Source organism: Rhincodon typus, chromosome 29 (genome assembly GCF_021869965.1).
Source record: "Rhincodon typus isolate 14 chromosome 29, sRhiTyp1.1, whole genome shotgun sequence".
Taxonomy (NCBI): domain Eukaryota; kingdom Metazoa; phylum Chordata; class Chondrichthyes; order Orectolobiformes; family Rhincodontidae; genus Rhincodon; species Rhincodon typus.
In genome coordinates, this window is record NC_063360.1 from 35,115,171 (window position 1) to 35,138,670 (window position 23,500).

At 43.8% G+C, this 23,500-nt stretch overlaps 1 protein-coding gene across 1 annotated transcript in view; it reads right to left on the bottom strand.

Moving 5' to 3' along the window:
- LOC109921562 (neurocan core protein-like) overlaps nucleotides 1-23,500 on the bottom strand; it is a 167,192-nt gene that overhangs the window by 111,285 nt on the left and 32,407 nt on the right. Inside the window, exons 4-5 of the mRNA XM_048613943.1 lie at nucleotides 23,022-23,153; nucleotides 17,868-18,157 (exon numbers count right to left, since the gene is read on the bottom strand). Coding sequence (XP_048469900.1) covers nucleotides 17,868-18,157; nucleotides 23,022-23,153 — 422 coding nt within the window. The remainder of the gene's footprint in view (nucleotides 1-17,867; nucleotides 18,158-23,021; nucleotides 23,154-23,500) is intronic.

Below are 23,500 nucleotides of genomic sequence, written 5' to 3' on the forward strand. Positions count from 1 at the left end.
GCCCCCCACAGGGGTCTCCCAGTGTGACACAGTGACTTTCCATGCCCCCACTCCCAACAGGGGTCTCCCGGTGTGACACAGTGACCCTCCAACCCCCCTACAGGGGTCTCCCAGCGTGACACAGTGACCTTCCGCACCACCACCTCCCCCCACCCCGTCCCACCCAGCAGCCTCTTAGTGTGGTGTTTTGCCAGTGTGGTGTAGAGCCAGGGCCTGGTGTGGACTGGAAGCTAGATGTCAGCATGGTCCGTTGTAATTTCTGTAATGCTGGTTTTTTACTTATCTATGTAAGATCTTGTAACTAAAGAAGCTGTGCCAAGGCACTTTGTATCTAATTTGGCGCTGTAGCTGGCAATGTATAAACTTTTCGCTATGCTCATTGAGTATATGTGACAATAAAGGCTATTCTATTCTATTCCCTTGTCCTAGACTTCCCCACCTCCCCCTCCCCAACCACTCCATTATCAGCTCCTGCCTGATAAATTCCATTCTGAACCCTAAAACAAATTACCCCTTCACCTTCCATGGTTGTAAGAATACCATTCTACTGTATGCAATCCCATGCTCTGACTTTTTTATTGGGGAGATAGGGCTTAGTAGTAAAATTTAGGGACTAGTAAGGTAGAGATCCATGTTGATGACCTGAGGCTACAGATTCAATCCCACCACAGAAATTGGTAGAAATTCAATGATTAAAGATCTGAAATACAATGTAATTTCTCAGTAATGGTGACTGTTAAACAAGCAATGCTTAAAATCTCATCTAGTTCATTAACAGCCATTGGAGAAGGAAATCTGTCTATCCTTACCTCGTGTCACCTGGGGTAGCACGGTGGTTCAGCATAATGATCATAGCACCAGGGTCCTAGGTTCAATCCCACCCTTGGGTGACTGTATGGAGTTTTGCACATTTTCCTCATGTCTGTGTGGGTTTGCTCTGGTTTTCTCCCACAGTCCAAAGATTACAGGCAGGTAGATTCACAAAGTTAAATTGCCTATATTGTCTGAGGATGTATAGGGTAGATGGATTAACCATGAGAAATACAGGAATAAGGTAAGGGGATGGGTCTGGGTAGGATGCCCTTTCAAGGGTCTGTGTAGGCTCAATGGGCTGAATGGCCTGCTTCCACACTGTAGGGATTCTATGATGACATAACTCCAGCCAAATGCAATGTTGCCCATTTTTAATGGCCCTAGGAAGCTGATCAACAGATGTTGAATTTGTCATCGATGCCCACATCCCATGAAAGGAATCTTCATAATTAGCCTTTGGAGTGCTGGTAATTTTGCTGCACACCTTTTAAGGTGTGGTAACCAAAATTGAACACAGAGCTCAATAAGAAGTCTAACCAGGGCCTTGCAGAATCCTATTGTTGTAAAGGCATTCTCATGGGGCAAAGTGGAGCAGTCAGGATCCGAATGTAATTTTGGAACTGGCCGCTGTTATCCACGTGACTACAAGACGCATTCAAAGAAACAGCATCATTTGGAATCAACGAATATTGTCCTGGGAAAAGCTGCTTGGCTCTTAATGCCTTGCCAGCTATTGCTATCCAATTAATCCCACTCCCCTGCTCTGGGAAATTTAATGGATGCGTACTCCTATCATCTTCCAATTAAGGCATTGAGCTGCATTTCCAGTCAATTTTCAGATTATGACCATCACTTATTGCCAACAATTCTAGCTATTGATTCAGCAAGGTATCCTGGCACTTGTCCTTCATGGTCCTGTGCCTCATGCCCACCACCTTTGTCTCTGAAGGAATTTTTTTGTCCTTTAAATCTCTAATGTCTCCAAGTTTCCCGCAGACGTGTGGCTTCAAAGCTGCAAACCTGAGTTAATTAGCCATCCCTCATTGCTGCTCACACTCACCTCAGGCCTATTACTGAGCGCAGCTGTTCCCAATGATTTAAAGGCTGTGATGAAACCAGCCTTGCACTTTTCTGCGGGTTTGAATGGCAAATACAGAGATAATGCAGATTATTTGATCACATTCGATTTGCAAATTTGAAGGGCAGGTAAGTCAGTGAGACGAAAATAAAAGACAAAACAGGATAAAGGTGGAGAGAGAGAAACGCACTGCACCTGACTCACTGGAGGCTGTAAAGGAGAATATGTGACAATACTCTCGGCACTAACTAAATACATTTTACAAGTTTTTTTTTGGAAGGGTGTGGGTTGAACCTGTGCACTTCAAGGTGAGGTATAATCTGAGTGAGGGTTTATCTGTAAATATATCACCCTCAGCACAGGCCTTTAGTACATCCTTAATTTAATTTACTCCACCATTAATGATCATGCCTCGAAATACCCGGACCCCAAGCTCTAGGATTCCCTGCCTACCTGTCTTGGCCTCTCTACCTTACTTTCCTCCTTTAAGACACTCCTTAAAACCTAACATTTTGAGCAAGTTTTTGGTCACCTGATTATCTCCTTATATAGTTTGATGTCATGCTTTGATTTATAACAGAGAGAAACACAGTGGGATGGTTCTTTTTTTTAAAAGGCGCTACAGAAATCTCATTAGGTGTGGTCATTGTTGTTGTAATGTAGTAACACACAAGTTTACACACAGCAAGCTCTGAAAGTAGCCAGATGATCTGTATTAAGTTGATTGAGGGATAAAGATTTTCCAGAACAATGTGGATTTTTGCCATGGGATCCTTTACATCCACCTGAAATGATAAGCAAGGTTTCGGTTTAAAGCCTCTTTAGCGTTATCTCCTTATTGCAAACCCAAATATGGCTAGTACTACCACTCCTACTTCCCCATCTTCTCTCCCAGTTTGAGTCAAATGCATTGATGTCCTGCACGATGAGTCTTGGGTCTTCACCATGTTGCATCTTTCTCCTGGAAGAGTCTCCCAAATACATACAAGGAATAAAAATAAAACAAAGAACTGTGGGTGCTGGAAATCTGAAACGAAAAACGGAAATAGCTGGAGAAACTCAGCAGGCCTGACAGTAACTGTGGAAAGAAAGAGACAGAGTTAACATTTCAAGTCTAGTGGCAAGTTCTTCAGAATTCAAGTCCAACTCAGTCCTGAAGAAGGGTCACTTGAATCGAAACATTAATTCTGCTCTATCTGCACACACAAAGATTACTTGGCTGGAAGAAGAGTTAATTAGTTTGGTATTCACTTCGTTTCTTTGTACTTCAACGTTGACAGCCCAGGCATAGCTATTCTAGCCAAACTGTTCACAGAATTAATACAATGTTGAAGGAGGCCATTCAGCCCATCATGCCTGCACCAGCTTTAATCCCTACTGCCTAATCTCCTGCCTTTACTCCATATCCCTGGGCGCCATTTCTGTCCGAACAATCATCCAACTCCCACTTGAATGCCGCAATTGAACCTGCCTCCAACACATTTGCAGACAGTGCGCTCCATACGCTAACTGCTCACTAGGTGACGGTTTTCTGATATCATCCTTGCTTCGTTCTGACGTGTTATGACACAAATCGGGGCATGAACCAGGATCTTCTGATTCAGCGGTACACTGCCACTGTGCACCAAGAGCCATAAATTCTTCACCTCTTTGTTATTATTAACTATCTTGCAAAATCTATCAACAATTTGCACTGCATAATCATTCAAAAGGGGTTTCATTTGCAGGATTAGATCAAATGGATAAACTGGCATAAAATAATATAAAACAGTCAATCTGAAACTGCTTTCGGGTATGAAAGTCAAGTCTTCTAGAAGCTTTCCCGTTCAGTTTAATTTTCTTTCCCCATGTACCTTTGAAGTCAAAGACAGCGAATTAATTGTCCTCTTAAAGACCTTGCTCAGTGACATTTGAACATTAGCTGCGGCCCCAAGTGTTCTCGCTTTTGAGTAAGAATGTCGAAGCCCCGCTCCAAAGACAAGAGGCGTGAATTGGCCTTGATAGATTGGGGAGAGTTACTTAAAGGGATGACAATGACAATGGCAAAAATTCAAGGAACGCACGGGGGAACTGCAACAACTGTTTATTCCTGTCTGGCACAAAAGCAAAATGGGAAAGAGGGCCAATCCATGGTTTACAAAGGAAATTAAAGCTAGTATCCAATCCAAGGAAGAAGCATACAGATTGGCCAAGAAAAATAATAAATCTTAGGATGGGAGTAGTTTAGAATTCAGCAAAGAAGAACCAAGGGATTGATTAAGAAGGGGTAAATAGAATACAAAAGCAAGCTTGCAGGGAACATAAAGACTGATGCTAAGAGTTTCTATAGGTACGTGAAGAGAAAGAGATTGGTAAAGACAAATGTAGGTCCCCTACAAACAGAAACGGGGGAAATGTATAATGAGGACAAAGAAATGGCTGAGGAACTGAATATACACTTTGGTTCTGTCTTCACAAAAGCAGACATAAATCAAATACCAGAAACATTGGAGAATGCAAGATTTAGTGAGAGGGAAGAATTGAGGGAGATCAATATTAGTAGAGAAATGGTGCTGGGAAAATTGTTGGATTGAAAGTGGATAAATCCCCAGTGCCTGATAATCTACATCCCAAAGTACTTAAGGAAGTGGGTCGAGAAATGTGGATGCTTTGGTGGTCATCTTCCAGGATTCTATAGACTCTGGAACAGTCCCTGCAGATTGGAGGGTGGCTAATGTCACTCCAATATTCAAAAAGGGAGGTAGCAAGAAAACAGGGAATTATAGACCAGTGAGCCTAACATCTGTAGTGGGGAACATTCTCAAATCTATTCTTAAGGACTTCATAGCAGAGCATTTAGAAAGCAGTGGCAGGAGCCAAACAGAGTCAGCATGGATTTAGGAAGGGGAAATCATGCTTGACAAATCTGTTTGAATTCTATGAAGGTGTAACTGGTAGAGTTGACAAGAGGGAGCCAATCGATGTGGTATATTTGGACTTTCAGAAAACATTTGATGAAGTCCTGCATAAAAGATTAATGTGCAAGATTAAAGCGCTTGGGATTGAGGGAAGCATATTGAGGTAGATAGAAAACTGGATGGCAGAGAAGAAACAAAGCATAGGAATTAATGGGTCCTTTTCAAATTGTCAGGTAGTAACTAGTGAGGTGCCACAGGGATTGGTGCTGGGACTCCAGCTATTCACAATATATACTACTGATTTGGATGAGGGAACAAAATGTAACATCTCAAAGTTTTCAGATGATACCAAGTTGGATGGGAAGGTGAACTGTGACGAAGATGCAGAGATCCTTCAGCATGATCTCAACAGGTTGGGTGAGTGGGCAAATCAATGGCAGATGCAGTATAATTTGGATAAACGTGAGGTTATTTACTTTGGAAGCAAAAACAAGAAGCAGATTACTGCCTGAATGACTGTAAACTGGGAGAGGGGAGTGTGCAGCGGGACCTGGGTGTCCTTGTGCACCAGTCACTGAAGGTAAGCATGTAGCTGCAGCAGGCAGTAAAGAAGGTAAATGGTATGTTGGCCTTCATTGTGAGAGGTTTCGAGTCCAGGAGCAGGGATGTGATGTTGCAGTTATACAGGGCCTTGGGGAGACCACACCTGGAATATTGTGTGCAGTTTTGGTCTCCTTTTCTGAGGAAGGATGCTGTTGCTCTCGAGGGAGTGCAGCGGAGGTTTACTGGGCTGAATCCAGGGATAGCGGGACTGACGTATGAGGAGAGATTGACAAAGTTAGGATTGTTTTCACTGGAGTTCAGACGAATGAGAGTGGATCTCATAGAGACTTATAAAGTTCTAACAGGACTGTACAGGGTAGATGCAGGGAGGATGTTCCCAATGGTGGGTGTGCCCAGAATCTGGGGTCACAGTATGAGGATTCCGGGTAAATGATTTAGGACGGAGATTCATCACCCAAAGAGTGGTGAGCCTGTGGAATTGATTACCACAGGAAGTAGTTGAAGCCAGAACATTGAATGTATTCAAGAGGCAGCTGGATATAGCACTTGGGGCGAATGGGATCAAAGGTTATGGGGAGGAAGCAGGATTAGGCTATTGAGTTGGATGATCAGCCATGATCGTGATGGATGATGGAGCAGGCTCAAAGGGCCGAATGACCTCCTCCTATCTTCTATGTTTCTATGTTTCAGAGATTGTAGTGTGTCAGCACTGTCAGAGCAGAACACTCTAACAATGCTGCGCTGTTAGAGATATTGACCTTCGGACAGGTTGCTACACTGAAGCCCTATCACCGACCCCTCTCCATCAGATGTACGTAAGAGACCTTATGGCACTATTTTGAGAAAAAGGAGGGGAGTTCTTTCCAATTTTCCTTCCTCCCAAAGCCTGGCAGGATGATATGAATGGTCAGTGCTAGAGCCTCAACTCTTTACAATTTGGATGAAGGGACCAAAGAGAGACATTTCTGCGGCTAACAGTGAGGCATCAGGATGGTGTGTTGTCTCCCTGGTGCCAGGGTCAAGGATGTCTCGGACAAGGTGCAGAATATTCTGAAAGGGGAGAGGGCGCAACAGGAGGTCATTGTGCACGTTGGTACCAACAACGTAGGTAAGGAAAGGTACGAGGTTGTGCAGAAAGAATATAGGAAACTAGGCAGGACATTTAAAAAGTAGGTCCTCGAGAGTATCTGGACTATTACTGGTGCCATGTACCAGTGAGAATAGGAATAGGAGGATAGAGATGACGAAAGCGAACTGAGGAGCTGGTGTACGGGTCAAGGATTCACATTTTTGGACAATTGGGATCTCTTCAGGAGTAGAGACGATCTGTACAAGTGGGAAATGTACCACTTGAATTGAAAGGAGACCAATATCCTGCAGGGAAATTTGCTAGTGCTAATTGTGGGGGAAGCCAAAGCGATAGTGAGAAACAAGAAAAAGCTGAGGCTGGTACAGTAGATTAGCAGAACAGTTCTAATAGTCAAGGCAGACGAGAGCTTGGCAGAGAATAAGGCAAGACTGTTAAGTTAAAGTGTTGGCTCAGGAATGGACAGGACTGGCAGCTTAATGTTCCAGGGCAAAGATGCTATTGGAAGGATAGAAAAGGAGGCAAGAGAGGAGGGGGTGTGGTGTTTTTGGTTAGGGTTAACATTGCAGTTGTACTTAGAGAGGATATTCCTGGAAGATTGTCCAGTGAAGTTATATGGTTAGAACTGAGAAATAACAAAGGGATGATCACCTTGTTGGGATTGTATTATTGGGCCCCCAATAGTCAGAGGGAAACTGAGAAGCAAATATGTAAGGAGGTCTCAGATTTTTGTAAGATTAGTAGGCTTGAAATGGTAGGGGATTTTAACCTTCCAAACTTAAATTGGGACTGCCCTAATGTTAAGGGCTTGGATGGGGAGGAATTTCTTGAGTGTGTGCAGGAAAATTTTCTGATTCAATATGTGGATGTACCTACTAGAAAAAGCACAAAACTTGACCTTCTGTTGGGAAACAAGGCAGGGCAATTTACAGAGGTGTCATTGTGGGAGCACTTTGGGGCAAGTGAGCATAATTCTATTGGTTTTAAAATAGTTATGGAAAAGGTAGAACTGATCAAAAAGTTAAAGTTCCAAATCGAAGTAAGGCCAATTTTGACAATTTTAGACAGGAATTTTCAAAAGTTGATTGGGTGAGGCTACTGGTAGCTAAACGGACAGAAGGGAAGTGGGAGACCTTTTAAAATGAAATAATGAGAGTTGAGAGACAGTATGTTTCTGATAGTGTGAAGGGCAAGGCTAGGGAATAGGTATAGGGAATGCTGAATGACAAGAGAAATTGAAGTTCTGCTCAAGAAAAAGAAGGAGGCATATATCAGATATAGAGAGCTGGGATTAAGTTATTCCCTAGAGGAGTTTAAGGGCAGTAGGAGTATACTTAAGAGGGAAATCAGGAGGGCAAAAAGGGGACATGAGATAGCTTTGGCAAATAGGGTTAAGGAGAATCCAAAGGGATTCTACAAATAAATTAAGAGCAACAGAGTATAACTAAGGAGGGAACTGGGCCCCTTAAAGATCAGCATGGCCACCTATGTGTGGAACCGCAGGAGATGGAGGGGATACTAAACGAATATTTCGCGTCAGTATTTACTGTGGAGAAGGATATGAAAGCTAGGTACTTGCGGAAATAAATAGTGATGTCTTGAAAAGAGTTCATTTTACAGAAGAGGAGGAACTGGAGATTTTAAAACATATAAAGGTAGATAAATCCCCGGGACCTGATTAGGAGTTTCCCAGGGTATTGTGGGAAGCCGGGAGAAGATTGCTGGGCCCCTCGCTGAGAAATTTGTATCATCAACAGCCAAGGGTACAGTGCCAAAAGACTGGAGGTTGATTAATGTTGTGTCATTATTTAAGAAAGGCAGTAAGGAAAAGCCAGGGAACTATAGACCATTCAGCCTTACATCAGTGGTAGGTAAGTTAGCGGAGGGGATTCTGAGGGACAAGATTTACATGCATTTGGAAAGGCAAGGACTGATTAGGGATAGTCAACATGGCTTTGTGTGCAGGAAATCATATCTCACTAACTTGATTGAGTTTTTTGAAGAGGTGACGAAGAACATTGTTGAAGGCAGAGCAGTAAACATTGTCTATATGGACTTCAGCAAAATATTCGACAAGGTTTTGCATAGCAGACTAGTTAGTAACGTTAGATCACATTGGATTCAGGGAACCCAATTGGATACAAAATTAGCTTGAAGGTAGGTGACAGGGTGGTGGTAGAGGGTTGCTTTTAGGACTGGGGGCCTGTGACAAACGGTGTACCACAAGGATCGGTGCTGGGACCACTTCTTTTAGTCATTTATATAAATGATTTGGAAGTAAATGTAGGAGGTATGGGTAGTAAGTTTGCAGATGGCATCAAAATAGGTGGTGTAGTGGACAGTGAAGAAGATTATCTCAGAGTACAACAGGATCTCGATCAGATGGACCAATGGGCTAAGAAGTGGCATGTGGATTTTAATTTAGATAAATGTGAGGTGTTGCATTTTAGTAAGTCAAACGACGACAGGACTTATACAGTTAGTGGAAGGGTCCTGGGGAATGTTGCCAAACAAAGAGACCTAGGGGTGCAGGTGTATAGTTCCTTGAAAGTGGAGCCACAGATGGACAGGGAAGTGAAAAAGGCGTTTGACATGCTCGCCTTCATTAGTCAGATCATTGAGCATAGGATGTCATGTTGCAGTTGTACACTGGTGAGGCCACTTTTGAATACAGTTGCTAACTTGAGAGTGTATAGAAAAGATTTACAAGGGTGTTGCCAGGGTTGGAGGGTTTGAGCAATAGGGAGAGGCTAAAGAGGCTGGGGCTATTTTCCCGGAGCAACAGAGACTGAGGGGTGACCTCATAGAGGTTTATAAAATCATAAGGGGCATGGATGGGGTAAATAGCCAAGGTCTTTTCCTGTAGTGGGGGTGTCCAAAACCAGAGGGGCATAGGTTTAAGGTGAGAGGGGAAAGATTTAAAAGGGACCTGAGGGGTACTTTTTCATGCACAGGGTGATGCATGTGTGGAACAAGCTGCCAGAGGAAGTGGTGGAGGCTAGTACAATCACAACATTTAAAAGGCATCTGGATGGGGACATAAACAGGAAGGGTTGAGAGGGTTATGGGCCAAATGCTGGCAAATGGGACAGTGTCAGGCTAGGATGTCTGTTCAGCATAAAGGAGTTGGATCAAAGGGTGTGTTTCAATGCTGTATGATTCTATGACTTTACCAGCTAAATTCTTAATAACACAAAGATGTAGGAAGGTAAGTTGTGAAGGGGATATAACGAGGCCATAAAGGAATGTAGATAGGCTGCGTGAGTGGGCAAAGCTCTGGCAAATGGAGTATAATGTGAGAAAATTGTCCATTTTGACAGAAAGAATAAAATAACAGCATATTATCTCAATGGTGAGAAGTTGCAGAGCTCTGAGATGCAGAGAGATCTGTTTGTCCCAGTGCATGAATCACACAAGGTTAGTGTACATGTACAGCAAGTAATCAGGAGAGCTAGTAGAATACATTTTATTGCAAGGGGAACATTGAATGCATGAGTAGGGAGGTTATGCTTCAATAATACAGAGCCTTGGTGAGACTGTATCTGGAGTACTGTGTACGGTACTGATCACCGTATGTAAGGAAGGATGTTAATGAGTTGGAAGCAGTTCAGAGAAGATTTCCTAGATTAATACCTGGAATGAATGATTGCCTTATGAGGAAAGGCTAGACAGGCTGGGCTGATATCTTCGGAGTTTAGAAGACTCAGAGTTGACTTAATTGAAATATGTAAGACCCTGAGGGGAGTTGACCAGGTGGACGTTTCCTATCGTGGGAGAATCTAGCTTGTGGAGGTGCCGGGGTTGGACTGGGGTGGACAAAGTCAGAAGTCACACGACACCAGGTTATAGTCCAACAGGTTTAGTTGAAGCTACAAGCTTTCAGAGCGCCACTCCTTCATCAGGTGAAGTGAGGGAGAATCTAGAACTAGAGATCATAGTTTAAAAAAAAAGGGGTAACCATTTTAAAACAAAAATGAGGAAACTTTCTTTTTTGTCTCGGGAGGGTTGTGAGTTTTATGTTTTCCCTTTGTCAAAAGGCAATGCATGCAGAATCTTCAAATATTTTTAAGGCAAAGGGAGATAGACTCTTGATGACCCAGGAGGTGAAAGATTATGGAGATTGTAGGAATGTAGATCCTAGGTTAAAGTCAGTTCAGCCACAATCTTAGTGAATGGGGGAGCAGGCTCGAAGGGCTGAGTGGCCCACTCTTGTTCCTTGTTCATCGTTTCCTAACCTATATATAACCCCCAATCAAGATTACGGAAAACATATCAGCATATTACTGATTGGAAGATCTTGCTATGCATAAGCTGGCTGCATTTCCTAAATTACAACAAGTGACAGCACCTCAAAGATACATATTTGGTGGTAGGGTGCTTTGGACACTGCTAAAGCCATGAAAGACACAATAAAAACATAAATCATCTCTTCCTTTCACCTCTCCAAAGCTGGGAGGTGTGACAGCACCTATTCAAGAGCTTGATTGCAAAACAGCATCTCCATTAAAAAAGTACTATTTGATCCTACATGTTGACAAGGGCCAAACAGGTTTTTACTAGCATCAGATAACTTATCCAAGACATGTCAAAATCACAGGTATGGTACCAGTGATTGACTGACAAGTGCCACTGTGACCGGTGCCAACATGGGAGACGGGCGCTACATCATCACCCCACACACAGTTCAACTTGAATGACGTCACTGCACAATGAACATGCAAGTCTATGTATTAAAGTACTTCAAAGAATGGTTAAGGGAAAGCTTCTGCCAGTTATAATCTTCCTTGCCTCAGGGTATCAGAATGCTGCTTTGATTAAACATATAGGCAGCCGGGAAGATTAGCTGTGCCAATTAACAAACCCTTTGATCCATTGGTCACTCGTAAATGTTCAAACTGTAGTTTCCTGGCAAGCTGTCTGCTGTCACAACAATCTTCATTATTCCCAGTGCCCTCACTCACTCCATATCTCCCCGGTACCCCTCAGCTAACAGCTGATTGCAACGTGGAAGAGAGCCAATGTGTGAGAGGTCAAAGTAACATGACCCCATTCCCACATGGATAGATAGTTAACAGCAAAATACTGCAGCTGTTCAAAATCTGAAATGAAATTAGAAAGTCAGCGGGTCTGGCAGTGTCTGAGATGAGAGAAAAGCAGAGTTAACGTTTCGAGTCTGATTAATCTTCTTTGGAATTCATTCTCATTTTTTAACCTCTTCTGCCTCTCCAGTTTTTTTTTTATTCATGGGATGAGAGTGTCTCTGGCCAGGCAACATTTATTGCCCATCCCTAATTGCCCAGAGGGCAGTTCAGAGTCAACCACATTGCTGTGGGTCTGGAGTCACATATAGGCCAGACCAGGTAAGGATGGCAGATTCCTCCCCTGAAGGACAGTAGTGAGCCAGATGGGTTTTTCCTGACAATCAACAATGGATTCATGGTAATCATTAGATTCTTAATTCCAGATATTTTTTATTGAATTCAAATTCCACCATCTGCCATGGCAAGATTCAAACCCAGGTCAATCAGACATTATCTGGGTCTCTGGATTAACAGTCCAGCGATAATACCACTAGGCCATCGCCTGCCCATGTTGTGGTGCCAACTATTAGAGCAATGGTGGTCTTATAGCTAGGCCTATTAACTCAGAGACTGGGGACATGGATTCACAACCCTGTAAGGGTAGTTGGTGGAATTGGAATTTAATGTCAAAAATGTCTGGAATTAAGAGTTTAATGATGATTCCATTGTTGGATGAATAAACCTATCTGGTTCACTAATGTCCTTTGGAGAAGGAAACTGCTGTCCTCACCCAGTCAGACTGTGAGACCAGAACCACAGCGATGTGGCTGACTCTTAACTGTCCTCTGGGTAAATAAAAGCTGGCTCAGCCAGTGATGGCCATGAATAAATATTCTCTTTGCCAGTCTCAGACAGAAATGCCACTTCAACATGCCAAGGTAAAAGAGGAGGCAACCATTCCTTATTCCAACAAAATGTTCGGATGGAAAACACAGATGTGCCGTTCCGGAGTGTGTCCCTGAGGTGGGAGGAGATAAAATGCTTTAGGACACGTTGATCCTTCTGCTCTGAGTTCAGATCTAGTGCTAGTTTGTAGGACAGATTACACCAACCAAAAAAGGGTTGAACAGGCTGTGGCTCATTCCTTTAGAAAAGGGAACATAGAGAGGTGACCTGTAGAAATCTTTTAAATTATTGAGTTTAATCGGATGGACAAAGGGCTGAGTTTCGCCAAAACTCAATGTGTCATTTTTTGGTAAGCTTATTCAATGGTTTCTCTCTGTGAGCCTCTGCAAGTTTTAAGAACACGAGAAGGCCATTCAGCCCCTTGAGCCTGTTCCACATTCAATGAGAATATAGATGATTTGTGGCTTAACTCCAAATACCTGCCTTAGGCTCCTATCGCTTAGCACCTTTCCTTAACAAAAAGTGATCTTCCATTTAAAATTAACAGTGGATCCAGCATCCATTGCCAATGCTGGAAGCCAATTCCAAACATTTGCCATCCTTTGTGTGTCAAAGTGCTTCCTAACATCTCATGAACGATCTGGCCCTAATTCTCAGACTATGTCCCTGGTTCTAGAATCCCAAACCAGTGGAAATAGTTTATCATTATCTACCCTGTCTTTCCCTGTCAATCTCCTGAAGACTTCTATCAGATCACCCCTTAACCTTCAAAACTCTGTGCAGATGGCACAGAGGCTTGCGCTACAGACTCCCAGCCATGCTTTTGATCCCTGACTGAGAGACAGGGCAAAAGATACTCTTCCCTATTGGTTGGGATGGAAAAGCAAGAAGCATTGTGGGTCAGCCTTTAGACTCTCCCAGAGAGATGTTTGCTGAGTGGTTGTTGGATATAGCTGATTGAGCAGCTTAAGCCTATACTCTCTGGAGCATACAAGAACGAGAGGAGACCTAATTGATGTATAGAAGATGCTAAAGGGGATTGACAAAGCAGATGTAGAGAGGATGTTTCCTGATTTGAGCCAATCTAGAATAAGAGGTCATAGTTTTAAGATAAGGGCAAGCAACTTAAAAACAGATGAGGAGAAATTACTTTTCTGAAAAGGTCATGAATCTGTGGAATTCACTACCCCAGAGGATGTTGGGACATTTGAATAAATTTAAGGACAGATTTTTAAATAGTAACAGATTGCAGGGTTATGGGGAGCAGGCAGGAAAGTAGATTTAAGGCCAAGACAAGGTCAGCCATTATCATATAAACTGACAGAGCAGGCTCAAGGGGGCTGAATGGTCTAGACCTGCTCCTAGCAGTTATGTTCTTATGATGTAAAGGCTATGGAACTGCAACAGCCATTTCAAAAGGCGATGTTCTCACTGAATCAGGTCAGTGTTGCCCACTTTTGCTGGGTATATTTCTGGAGCTCTTCACCACATGACCTCCAACTGAACCTTACACTGGTCACATGACATGCACATTGTCATAGTGATCACCAATCATATCAATCACAAAAACAAAGAGCTTCAATAACAGAAATTGCTGGAAAAACTCAACAAGTCTGGCATCAGTGAAGATAGAAAGAAGAGATAACATTTGGGGTCCAGTGACTCTTCTTCAGATCAGCAAAAAGCTACCTGATAGTCAAGCATTAGCCAGTCATTTAAAACACCTCCAATCTCTTGTAATATCTGATAAACTTCCTAAGAAAATCAAAAACTAGTCTTTTATTGATCTTTTAATTATTCCTTTATATTTGTAAAACTCACCACAGTCTTACTAGACCAGACATCTGCTTCCTCACTACAAAGAGATGACTGAAATAACTCCACAGAGACCAGTAATTTTTCTTCCCCACAATCACCAAGTCACCCTTTATTTACACAAAACCTTGCCACTGAGCCAGCTCTCAGAGTGAACATCTGACACTCCTGTTATATCTGTCAGCCAGGGCTCCCTGATTGGACCAGATTAACAGCCCCCATCATATTCTATGAGGTCCACCTGACTGACCTGGTTAAAATCACAATAGACTGGTGGTGGTTTCATCTGAGGGTCACCACAGCTCAGGCAAGGGGAAAGGTTGAGAAGGAGAGTTCTCTGCAAGGGGGTTAGTTAACCCAGTTGGCTGGTTTGCAATGCAGAGTAACATCTCAGCCAAAGTACAACGGAGGTTCATTCAGTTATCGGACCCTCCTGGTGCCTCAAATACATGTAAATAGTACCTTGTTTAATTAAGAAATGCCTTGGGCTTGTTTCTTCTCCAAATGTAAAGACTGTACAGAATCGTACAGCAACAGCGACTATGTATGGATAAATAAAGATTTTTATGAATAAAGTATATTGTTAAAATTTTTAAAAAAACAACCGCATACTGCTGAGGTTACCATGAAGGACTCTCCTTCTCAATCTTTCATCTTGCCTGAGTTATGGTGACCCTCAGCTTTAACCATCACCACTGGTTATTTGTCTCTAATGAGAGAGCATGGTAGGACAATACCTGGACTACTTACTCATAGCAATGTCGAATAGTGTAATCTCTGATTCACAGAGACCCCAGGTGCTCCAGGAAAGGTTAGCGAACCTAAGCCAGGTTCGAACGGCATCAATGCCCAGACAGGCTTGTTTTTCTTTTCCTCAGTTGTGGTTTTATACAACAGGATGAAAGCATTTTCTTTTAAGTTAATAAACAGTCTGCAATTAGTGAACTTGCAGCAAGATCCATCACTGTATACAAAACACAGCTGTACTAAATTCTGGAACATTCCAGGTGTACATGATGATTCAGATAATCCAATACTCCTTTTTTATTGTTTGATGCCCTGATGCACTATATTTAACTAGTACATGCCCTGGTGACATGTTACCTTTAATAACCATGATCACTTTAGTCATCACAGTAAGCAAACCACAGGTGGAATACTGTGAACAGTTTTGGTCCCCTTATTTATGGAAAGGTAGAATCATAAAATCCCCAAAGTGTGGGAGCAGGCCATCTGGCCCATCAAGTCCACACTGATCCTCTGAAGAGCTCCCACCCAGACCCACCTCCCCTGCCCTATCCCTATAACCTTGTATTTACCATGACTAATCCACCCTAACCTGGGACGAAACCAGAGAACATGGAGGAAACTCACACAGACACAGGGAGAATGTGCAAACTCCACACAGACTCCAACCTGAGGCTACAGTCGAATCTGGGTCCCTGGCGCTGTGAGGCAGCAGTGCTAACCACTGAGCCACCGTGCCACCCTAGTGGAATTGGAATTGACAGCGTGCCAAATATTGGGGCAGTATTATGATAAGGGCTACTTCCCACCCACCCCGCTCCAAAAATTGATTCAAAGTTGCCTTGCGTCACAAAAGATCCCCACTCTATTTTATCCAACAATTCGGATACACTTGTGATTGGGGTCACTGATGCGAATTCAAGAAGGTAACCAGCTTGGTTATCCAGGCCTTAGCTCGGACGAAGAGCAGGATTGTGGGTACAGTACTGGGCACCATGTTATAGGAAGGTTGCAAACATGTTGGAGAGAGTGCAGAAGCAGTTTACAAGAAAGGTTCCAGGTTTGTGAGACTTCAGTCACGAGGATAGATTGAAGAAGTTGGGACTGTTCTCCCTGGAGAAAATAAAGCTGAGAGAGGATTTGTTTGAGGTTTTCAAAATCATGAGCGGGCTGGACGAAGTACGTAGAAACATAGAAAATAGGAGCAGGAGTAGGCCATTCAGCCCTTCAAGCCTGCACCACCATTCTATATGATCATGGCTGATCATGCAATCTCAGTATCCCATTCCTGCCCTCTTTCCATACCCCTTGGTCCCTTTAGCCACAAGAGCCACATCCAGCTCTCTCTTGAATATATCTAACAAACTGGCCCCAACAGATTTCTATTCGAGAGAATTCCACAGGTTCACAACTCTCTGAGTGAAGGAATTCTTCCTCATCAAAGTAGACAGAGTGAAGTTGTATTCAAGATGTATTCAAGCGGCGACTAGACTTAGCACTTGGGGGCAAATGGGATCAAAGGTTATGGGGAGAAAGCAGGATCAGGCTATTGAGCTGGACGATCAGCCATGATTGTGAAGAATGGCAGAGCAGGCTTGAAGAGCTCAATGGCTCCTCCTGCTCCTATCTTGTATGTTTCTAAGTTTCCCCTGGTAAAAATTATAAGAATGAGAGGGCGTAGATTAGAGTGATATGTGAAAAAGGCAAGGGCAATATGAGGAAAATCTTTCACGCAGTGAGTAGTTTAAGGTCTGGAATGCACTGCCTGGAAATGTGGTGGAGGCAGGTTCAATTGAGGCAGTCAAGAGGGGCATGGGATGATTATTTGGATAGTAATGGTGCACAGGGATACAGGGAAAAAGCAGGAGATGGGCACAGGAGAGTAGAGTCAGTCCAGACATGATGGGCCGAACAGCCTCCTTCTGCAGCACAATAATTCTGTGATTCTGCAAGGAGCAGGCCATTGGGCCCTTCAAACATGCTCCACCATTCAACAAGATCATGGTCGATCTGATTGTGGTCTCAGCTCCACTTTCCTGCCTGACACGGTGATTTGTAACACCCAGCCATCAGGAAATGAATGAGGACCATCTGGTCGGTATGGTCAGGGGTTCCCAGCTGTTGGTCATAACCCCCAATGGGGGTAGGATGAGACTTTGAGGGTGGGGAGCTCTGAGTCAGCAAGGGCTAGTGTGGAGCTTGGCCTGAGGTTTGACATCACTAAATAACATTGTACTAACAAACTATGTCTATCCTTTTATATAACTGCATTAATGTTCTTTTGTTCTTCTTGTGTCTACAAAGCTATGGAAGCAATAAGTTATTTGTCAATAACAATCCTACCTCAATAACACTCATATCTCTACAACAGTCATGCTTTAACAGAATCCCCACAGTATGGAAGCAGGCCATTCAGCCCATCAACCCTCTGAAGAACATTCCACCCATCCCCCTACTCTATCCCTGTAACCCTGCATTTCCCATGGCTAACCCACCTAGAGTACACATCTCTTGGACACTAAGAATAATTTAGCATGGCCATTCCACCTCACCTGCACATCTCTGGACTGTGGGAGGAAACCACAGCACACATAGGAAACCCGCACAGACATGGGGAGAATGTACGAACTCCACCCCAACAGTCACCTGAGGCTGGGATTGAACCCAGGTGCTGTGAGCTAGCAATGCTAACCACTGAGCCACTGTGCAACCAATATTTCAATAACACTCGTGCTTCTGTAACAGTCATATCTCAATAACAGCCATATCTATGTAACAATTATAACTCTATAACAGTCTTACCTCTGTAACAGTCATATCTCAATAACAGCTGTACCTATTATAATAATTACAACTCTATAACAGTCTTACCTCTGTAATAAATATATCTCAATAGCAGCCGAATCTATGTAACAATTAAAACTCTATAACAGTCTTACCTCTGTAACAGTAGGCATCATACTTTAAGCCAGCATCAGGAAAGCCAGTCCTGTTTGGGAGCTGGTAAACTGTCCTCACCCCTGGTGTATCTCCGCCACAATTTCTTCGAGGGATGTTAATGGGGTAACGCACACTGCCATCTGCCAACCAGCCGGCGTCGCACTGATCGAAGCCCTGACTCCAGGCCATGTACAGTTGGCCAGCAGTTGCTAGTTCAGCTCCCTGCATCTGGCATTGATGCACGGCCTCAGTCAGGTTCAATTTCAGAGTGGTCGTCTCGTGAAATACACTGCCTGTGAAGACATGAATAGGGGTTGTCAGTCACGGGAGTGAGTAGTACTTGATATAATAGAAGGATAATTCACTTAGTACATCGCAGGAGCCACTTCATTGGACTGATTTGGGCCTCCAGGCATCTCTCAGTCTTCACTCATGGACCGCTTGGGGTGTGGGCCCTTAATGGAGCCACAGCTTAATGTTGTTCTCTTTCACTTGCTGGTATCACGAGGCAAAGTAGTTCTCTTAAAGAAGGGTTATTAAAATAAGTACACCTGAAGGGAAAACATTCACCCTATTCGCCACCTGTACAGAGTGGCTGTACTGTTACCATCCTCAACATGTACTACAGAAACCCGCCATGGCTCCTTCAACTGCACCTTCCAAACCCATGATCTCTACCATCCAGAAGGACAAGGGCAGCAAGTATATGGAAACACCACCACCGCCCGCATGTTCCCCTCCATGGCACTCACCGTCTTGACTCGGAAATATGTCACTGTGTCATTATCGTTGCTGGGACAACATCCTGGAACTCCCTCCCCAACGCACAGTCAATGTAAGATCCCACAAAGACTCCCTCAGTTACTGCCAAAGTGTCTCATTTGGGAGAATTGAGATCAGTTAACTGTATGGGCACAGTCACTGGCTCAGTTTCAGATACCGTCACTATAGGATTCAAACAATGCTGAGCAAAGTTGGGCACAAGCTGGTTTCACAGCCTTGGTGAAGATGTTGAGGATTGAAAACATGGTCTACAGGGAGACTGTTGGAAAGTGGTCACTGTGCAGAACGCATTGGGCAGGTCAACGAGCATGAAACCTTTCAACGATGCCATGCACAATCGAGCCAATTAGAAATCCCAAGTTGCAGGTTTGGCAGGGGGACTGAATGTCTTAGAATGTCTCGTATCACATCATTGGAAAACACAAAGAATCTTTGCATGTAAAATTCAAAGATCGTTGTACAATATCCTGACATTATCTCAATCCCAGAAATCACCAACATTTGACAGAACTTACCACACTGAGTCAGAAATTGATGAGCTTAATTACCTGTTCCTGTGCCATAATGACTGTCTGACTTTATGACACTAAATCATGTTCATAAGAGACAGAAATTTCTAAAGCAATTCTCATGACTTAGAGCACACCCCAGTGTGGTTTCTTGCAGCCAATTAATTACTTCTGAATTGTCGTCACTGATGTAATGGGGGAGGCAGTGGTGAGTCATTATAGTGATATTGTCATTACATTAGTAATCCAGAGACCCAGATAATGTTCTGGGGACCTAAGTTCAAATCCCACCATAGCAGATGGAGGAATAAAAACAGAAATTGCTGGAAAAACTCAGCAGGTCTGGCATCATCTGTGGAGAGAAAGCACAGTTAACATTTCAGCTCTGAAGAAGGGTCATCACAGAATCCCTACAGTGTGGAAGCAGGCCATTCAGCCCATCAAGTCCACATCAACCCTCTGGAGAGCATCCCACCCAGACCCAACCCCAACCCTATCCCTGTATTTCCCATGGCTAATCCACCCTAACCTGCACATCCCTGGACAATATGCGCAATTTAGCACGGCCAATCCACCCTAACCTACACATCTTTGGATTGTGGGAGGAAACCGAAGCACCTGGAGGCAGACACAGGGAGAATGTACAAACTCCACGCAGACGGTCACCCGAGGGTGGAATCGAACCCGGGTCCCTGGTGCTGTGAGGCAGCAGTGCTAACCACTGAGTGATCAAGCTATCACTAGACCCAAAACATTAATTCTGCTTTCTATCTCCACCAGTGCTGCCAGACCTGCTTTCTCTATACCCCTCAATGAAATAAAATATATCATCTTTTCTTCGGCATTGCTGGGTCAAAATCCTGGAATTATCTCCCTGACAGCAATGGGGGGGAGGTCTACGTAGAGCACATGGATTACAATGGTTCAAAAAGGCAGCTCACCACTACCTTCTCATGGACAACTAGTGGTGGCCAATAAATACTGCACAGTCAGTGATCCACATAAATGAATAAAAAAAAGTAGAAAAACAGAGCAGCCAATTTGCACACAGGAAGATCCCACCAACCAAATGACCTATTTTAATGATAGTGGTTGTGGGATAAACATTGACCTGGACACTGGGTGGATTCCTGTATCCTCCTTCAAAACTGTCCTCGTGGGATCTTTAATGCCCAACTGAGAGAGCGGATGGGGATTCAGTTTAATACCCTGTCCATGTCCGACAGTGCAAAGTTCTCTCAGCCTGGGTTCTGTGCTGAAGACCTTGAAATGGAACTTGATCCCATAGCCTTTTCGCTGAGAGGTGAGAAGGTTCCAACCAGTCAGACATACATGTGAGATTTTGCTAGGGCCTAGAGTTTCATAGCAAACGTGAAATGATTTCATATCACTCTCACCCAGCATTGGGCTTCTGTAAATGGGTGCACCGAGGCACACAGCCTTCCGGCCCAATTTGAAACGATACAGAGAGTCTTTGATCTACTTGTAATTTATCTTGAAGCTTGACAGTGAACACACTCAAGCTCGGGGCCAATGCTGCTTATTTGGATTTTATTTTCCCAGGCTGACAGGCGAGAGGAGATCCTTTATTCATTCACGGGATGAGGGCATCGCTGGCCAGGCAGCATTTATTGCCCATCTCTAATTGCCCAGAGGGCAGTTAAGAGTCAACCACATTGCTGTGGGTCTGGAGTCACTTGTAGGCCCGACCAGGTAAGGATGGCAGTTTCCTTCCCTAAAGGGCATTAGTGAACCAGATGGGTTTTTCCCGACAATCAACTATGGATTCATGGTCATCATTAGACTCTTAATTCCAAGTTTTTATTGAATTCAAATTCCACCATCTGCCATGGCAGGGTTCGAACCCAGGTCCTGGGAGCGTTATCTGGGTCTCTGGATTAACAGTCCAGCGATAATACCACGCGGCCATCACCTCCCCTTATTCACAATGACCCTCATTCCCAAGGTGGGTGTCTATCCATGGGCCGGGCCAGCACCTTGGTAGGCCAAGTTGCTGCAGAGCAGCTGCAAGACATTGCGCTGCATTTGTGATTATGAGTAAGATGCATTTTGCAAACCGCCTGTAAACTAGGCTCACACTCCAGTGCCGTATTAAAGTGTCACTAATCAAAGGAGATGTTCATCTGAAGTCCATTCTACCCCCACAGGACAAGACAGATGCGAAGATCACACCATTTCAAAGAAGGAGCGTTCTCCCCAGCGTCCTGGTCCAATACCTATTCATCAATAAACGTTAGAAAAACAGCTTATCTGTTTGTTAACACAATGTTATTTTTGGGAGCTTACTGTGTGCAAATTTGCTGTTGTGTTGCTCATATTACAAGATAACTGCTCTTCAGAAGTATTTCACTGACTGTGAGATGTTTTGTGTTGTCCTGCGGGTTTGATAGGTGCCAAGTAAATGAAAGTCTTTCTCATCTGAGTAACACCATGCAGTGCCTCTTAATTTGTCCTCCTTTACTCCGTAATATCTAGCATTTGTCATCACATATACAGGCTGGCCTATTTCGAGTTCCAGCAGAGAACAGCTCAGACACGGCTGCAGATAGATATCAGCAGTCTGGTGCTGGGATAGGATGGTGGGGCCCACACAACTTATCATCCCAGCTAGAATGGGGAAACACGAAAGTCACCATACTACACGCACAGCCCAGCAAATCTCTCCAGGTCCCATTCAGGGTGGTATGGCGGCTCAGCAGTACTGCCTCACAGTACCAGGAATCTGGGTTCAATTCCACCCCCAGGCGACTGTCTGTGTGGAGTTTGCACATTCTCCCTGCATCTGCGTGTGTTTCCTCCGGGTGCTCCGGTTTCCTCCCACAGTCCAAAGATGTGCAGGTTAGGATGGATTAGCCATGCTAAGTTGCCCGTTCTGGCCAGGGATGTGCAGGGCAGGGGTGTTAACCATAGGAAATACAGGGTTACAGGAATAGGGTAGTGGGGTGGGCCTGGGAAGGATGCTGTTCGGAGGGGCAGTATGGGCTGAATGGCCTGAATCATCGTGATTCTATGAAAAGAGCTGAGACAAACAAGTAGCTTGCCTAGGCTTCAAAGACCAGATTAGTACTGTACAGAGGCAATTACAGCCCAAAGTTGGGTGTGAAATGTCTAAATAGGAGGAATTGAGCATTGGAATTAAAAATGGCAGATTTCAGTCTCTTTTCTGGCATCTTTCCTTTTGATGGCTGCAAACATTCCCCAAGCACAACACCCAAAAAAAAGCACATTCCCTTCCCCATGACGAAATTATTTTTCTTAACAACCATGAGGCAGTGTCTCCCTCTCAAAATATCCAAATAATAGCTGCATTATTTGCAATGCCTGAGGGAGACAGTGATGTAGTGGTACTAATGTCACTGGGCAAATAATCCAGACACCAAGGCTAGTGTGTTGGAGAAATGAGCTCAAATCCCACCACAGCAAGCGGTGGAACTTAAATTCAGTTAATAAATCCGGAATAGAAAGCTAATCGTGATAACAGGAACAATGACATCTATCATCAATTGTTGTAAAAACCCATCTGGTTCATTAATGCCTTCAAGAGAAGGACATCTGCCCTGCTTGCCTGTTCTGATCTACATGTGACTCCAGACCCATAACCATGTGGTTGGCTTTTAACTGTCCCCCTTGAAGTGATCCTAACAAGCAACTCAGTTCAAGGGCAATTAGGGATGGGGGAAAAATGCTTATCATTGATGTCCACAGCTCATGTCAGAATAAAGAAAAACAAGATAGGAAACGGGAGGTGTCAATTTGCGCAGAAGAATCAAATGGAGTGCTTTATATTCAATCTCCTGGGCCTGTTTTTCCACCATTTTTGAACCAAGCAGAAATTTCAACTTGCCTTTAAGTTCCTTGATGTAACAGTAGACATCATACTGCTCATTAGGATCTCGGATTCCATAGGTTCTGATGCCAGGATATTCAAACTTATCTCCATAGCAACCAGGCCTTGGTGACCTGATCGGGTATCTGTCAAAGATAAATTGATCAAATTTAATCTTCAACTTGCATCGTTCTCCTCAGTGCAGTTTCACATTGATCAGTACCTGTTCATTTCTTGATAAGGTATAAAACACATGTCAACTTTCACATGTTTTATTACAAAAGGTTTGAAAATCCATTCAGCCTGATCCTGCTGACAGCGATTACATAATGGTATAAATCATCATCGTCTTACCAGACCATAGGGCTTCTTTCTCATTTCACAGAGACAACTGGTGGTGATTTAACCTGAGGGTCATATCACCTCATGTAAGGGGAGACATTGAGAACAAAACTGCTTCATAATAACACAGCAGGCCAAGCAGCATCATAGG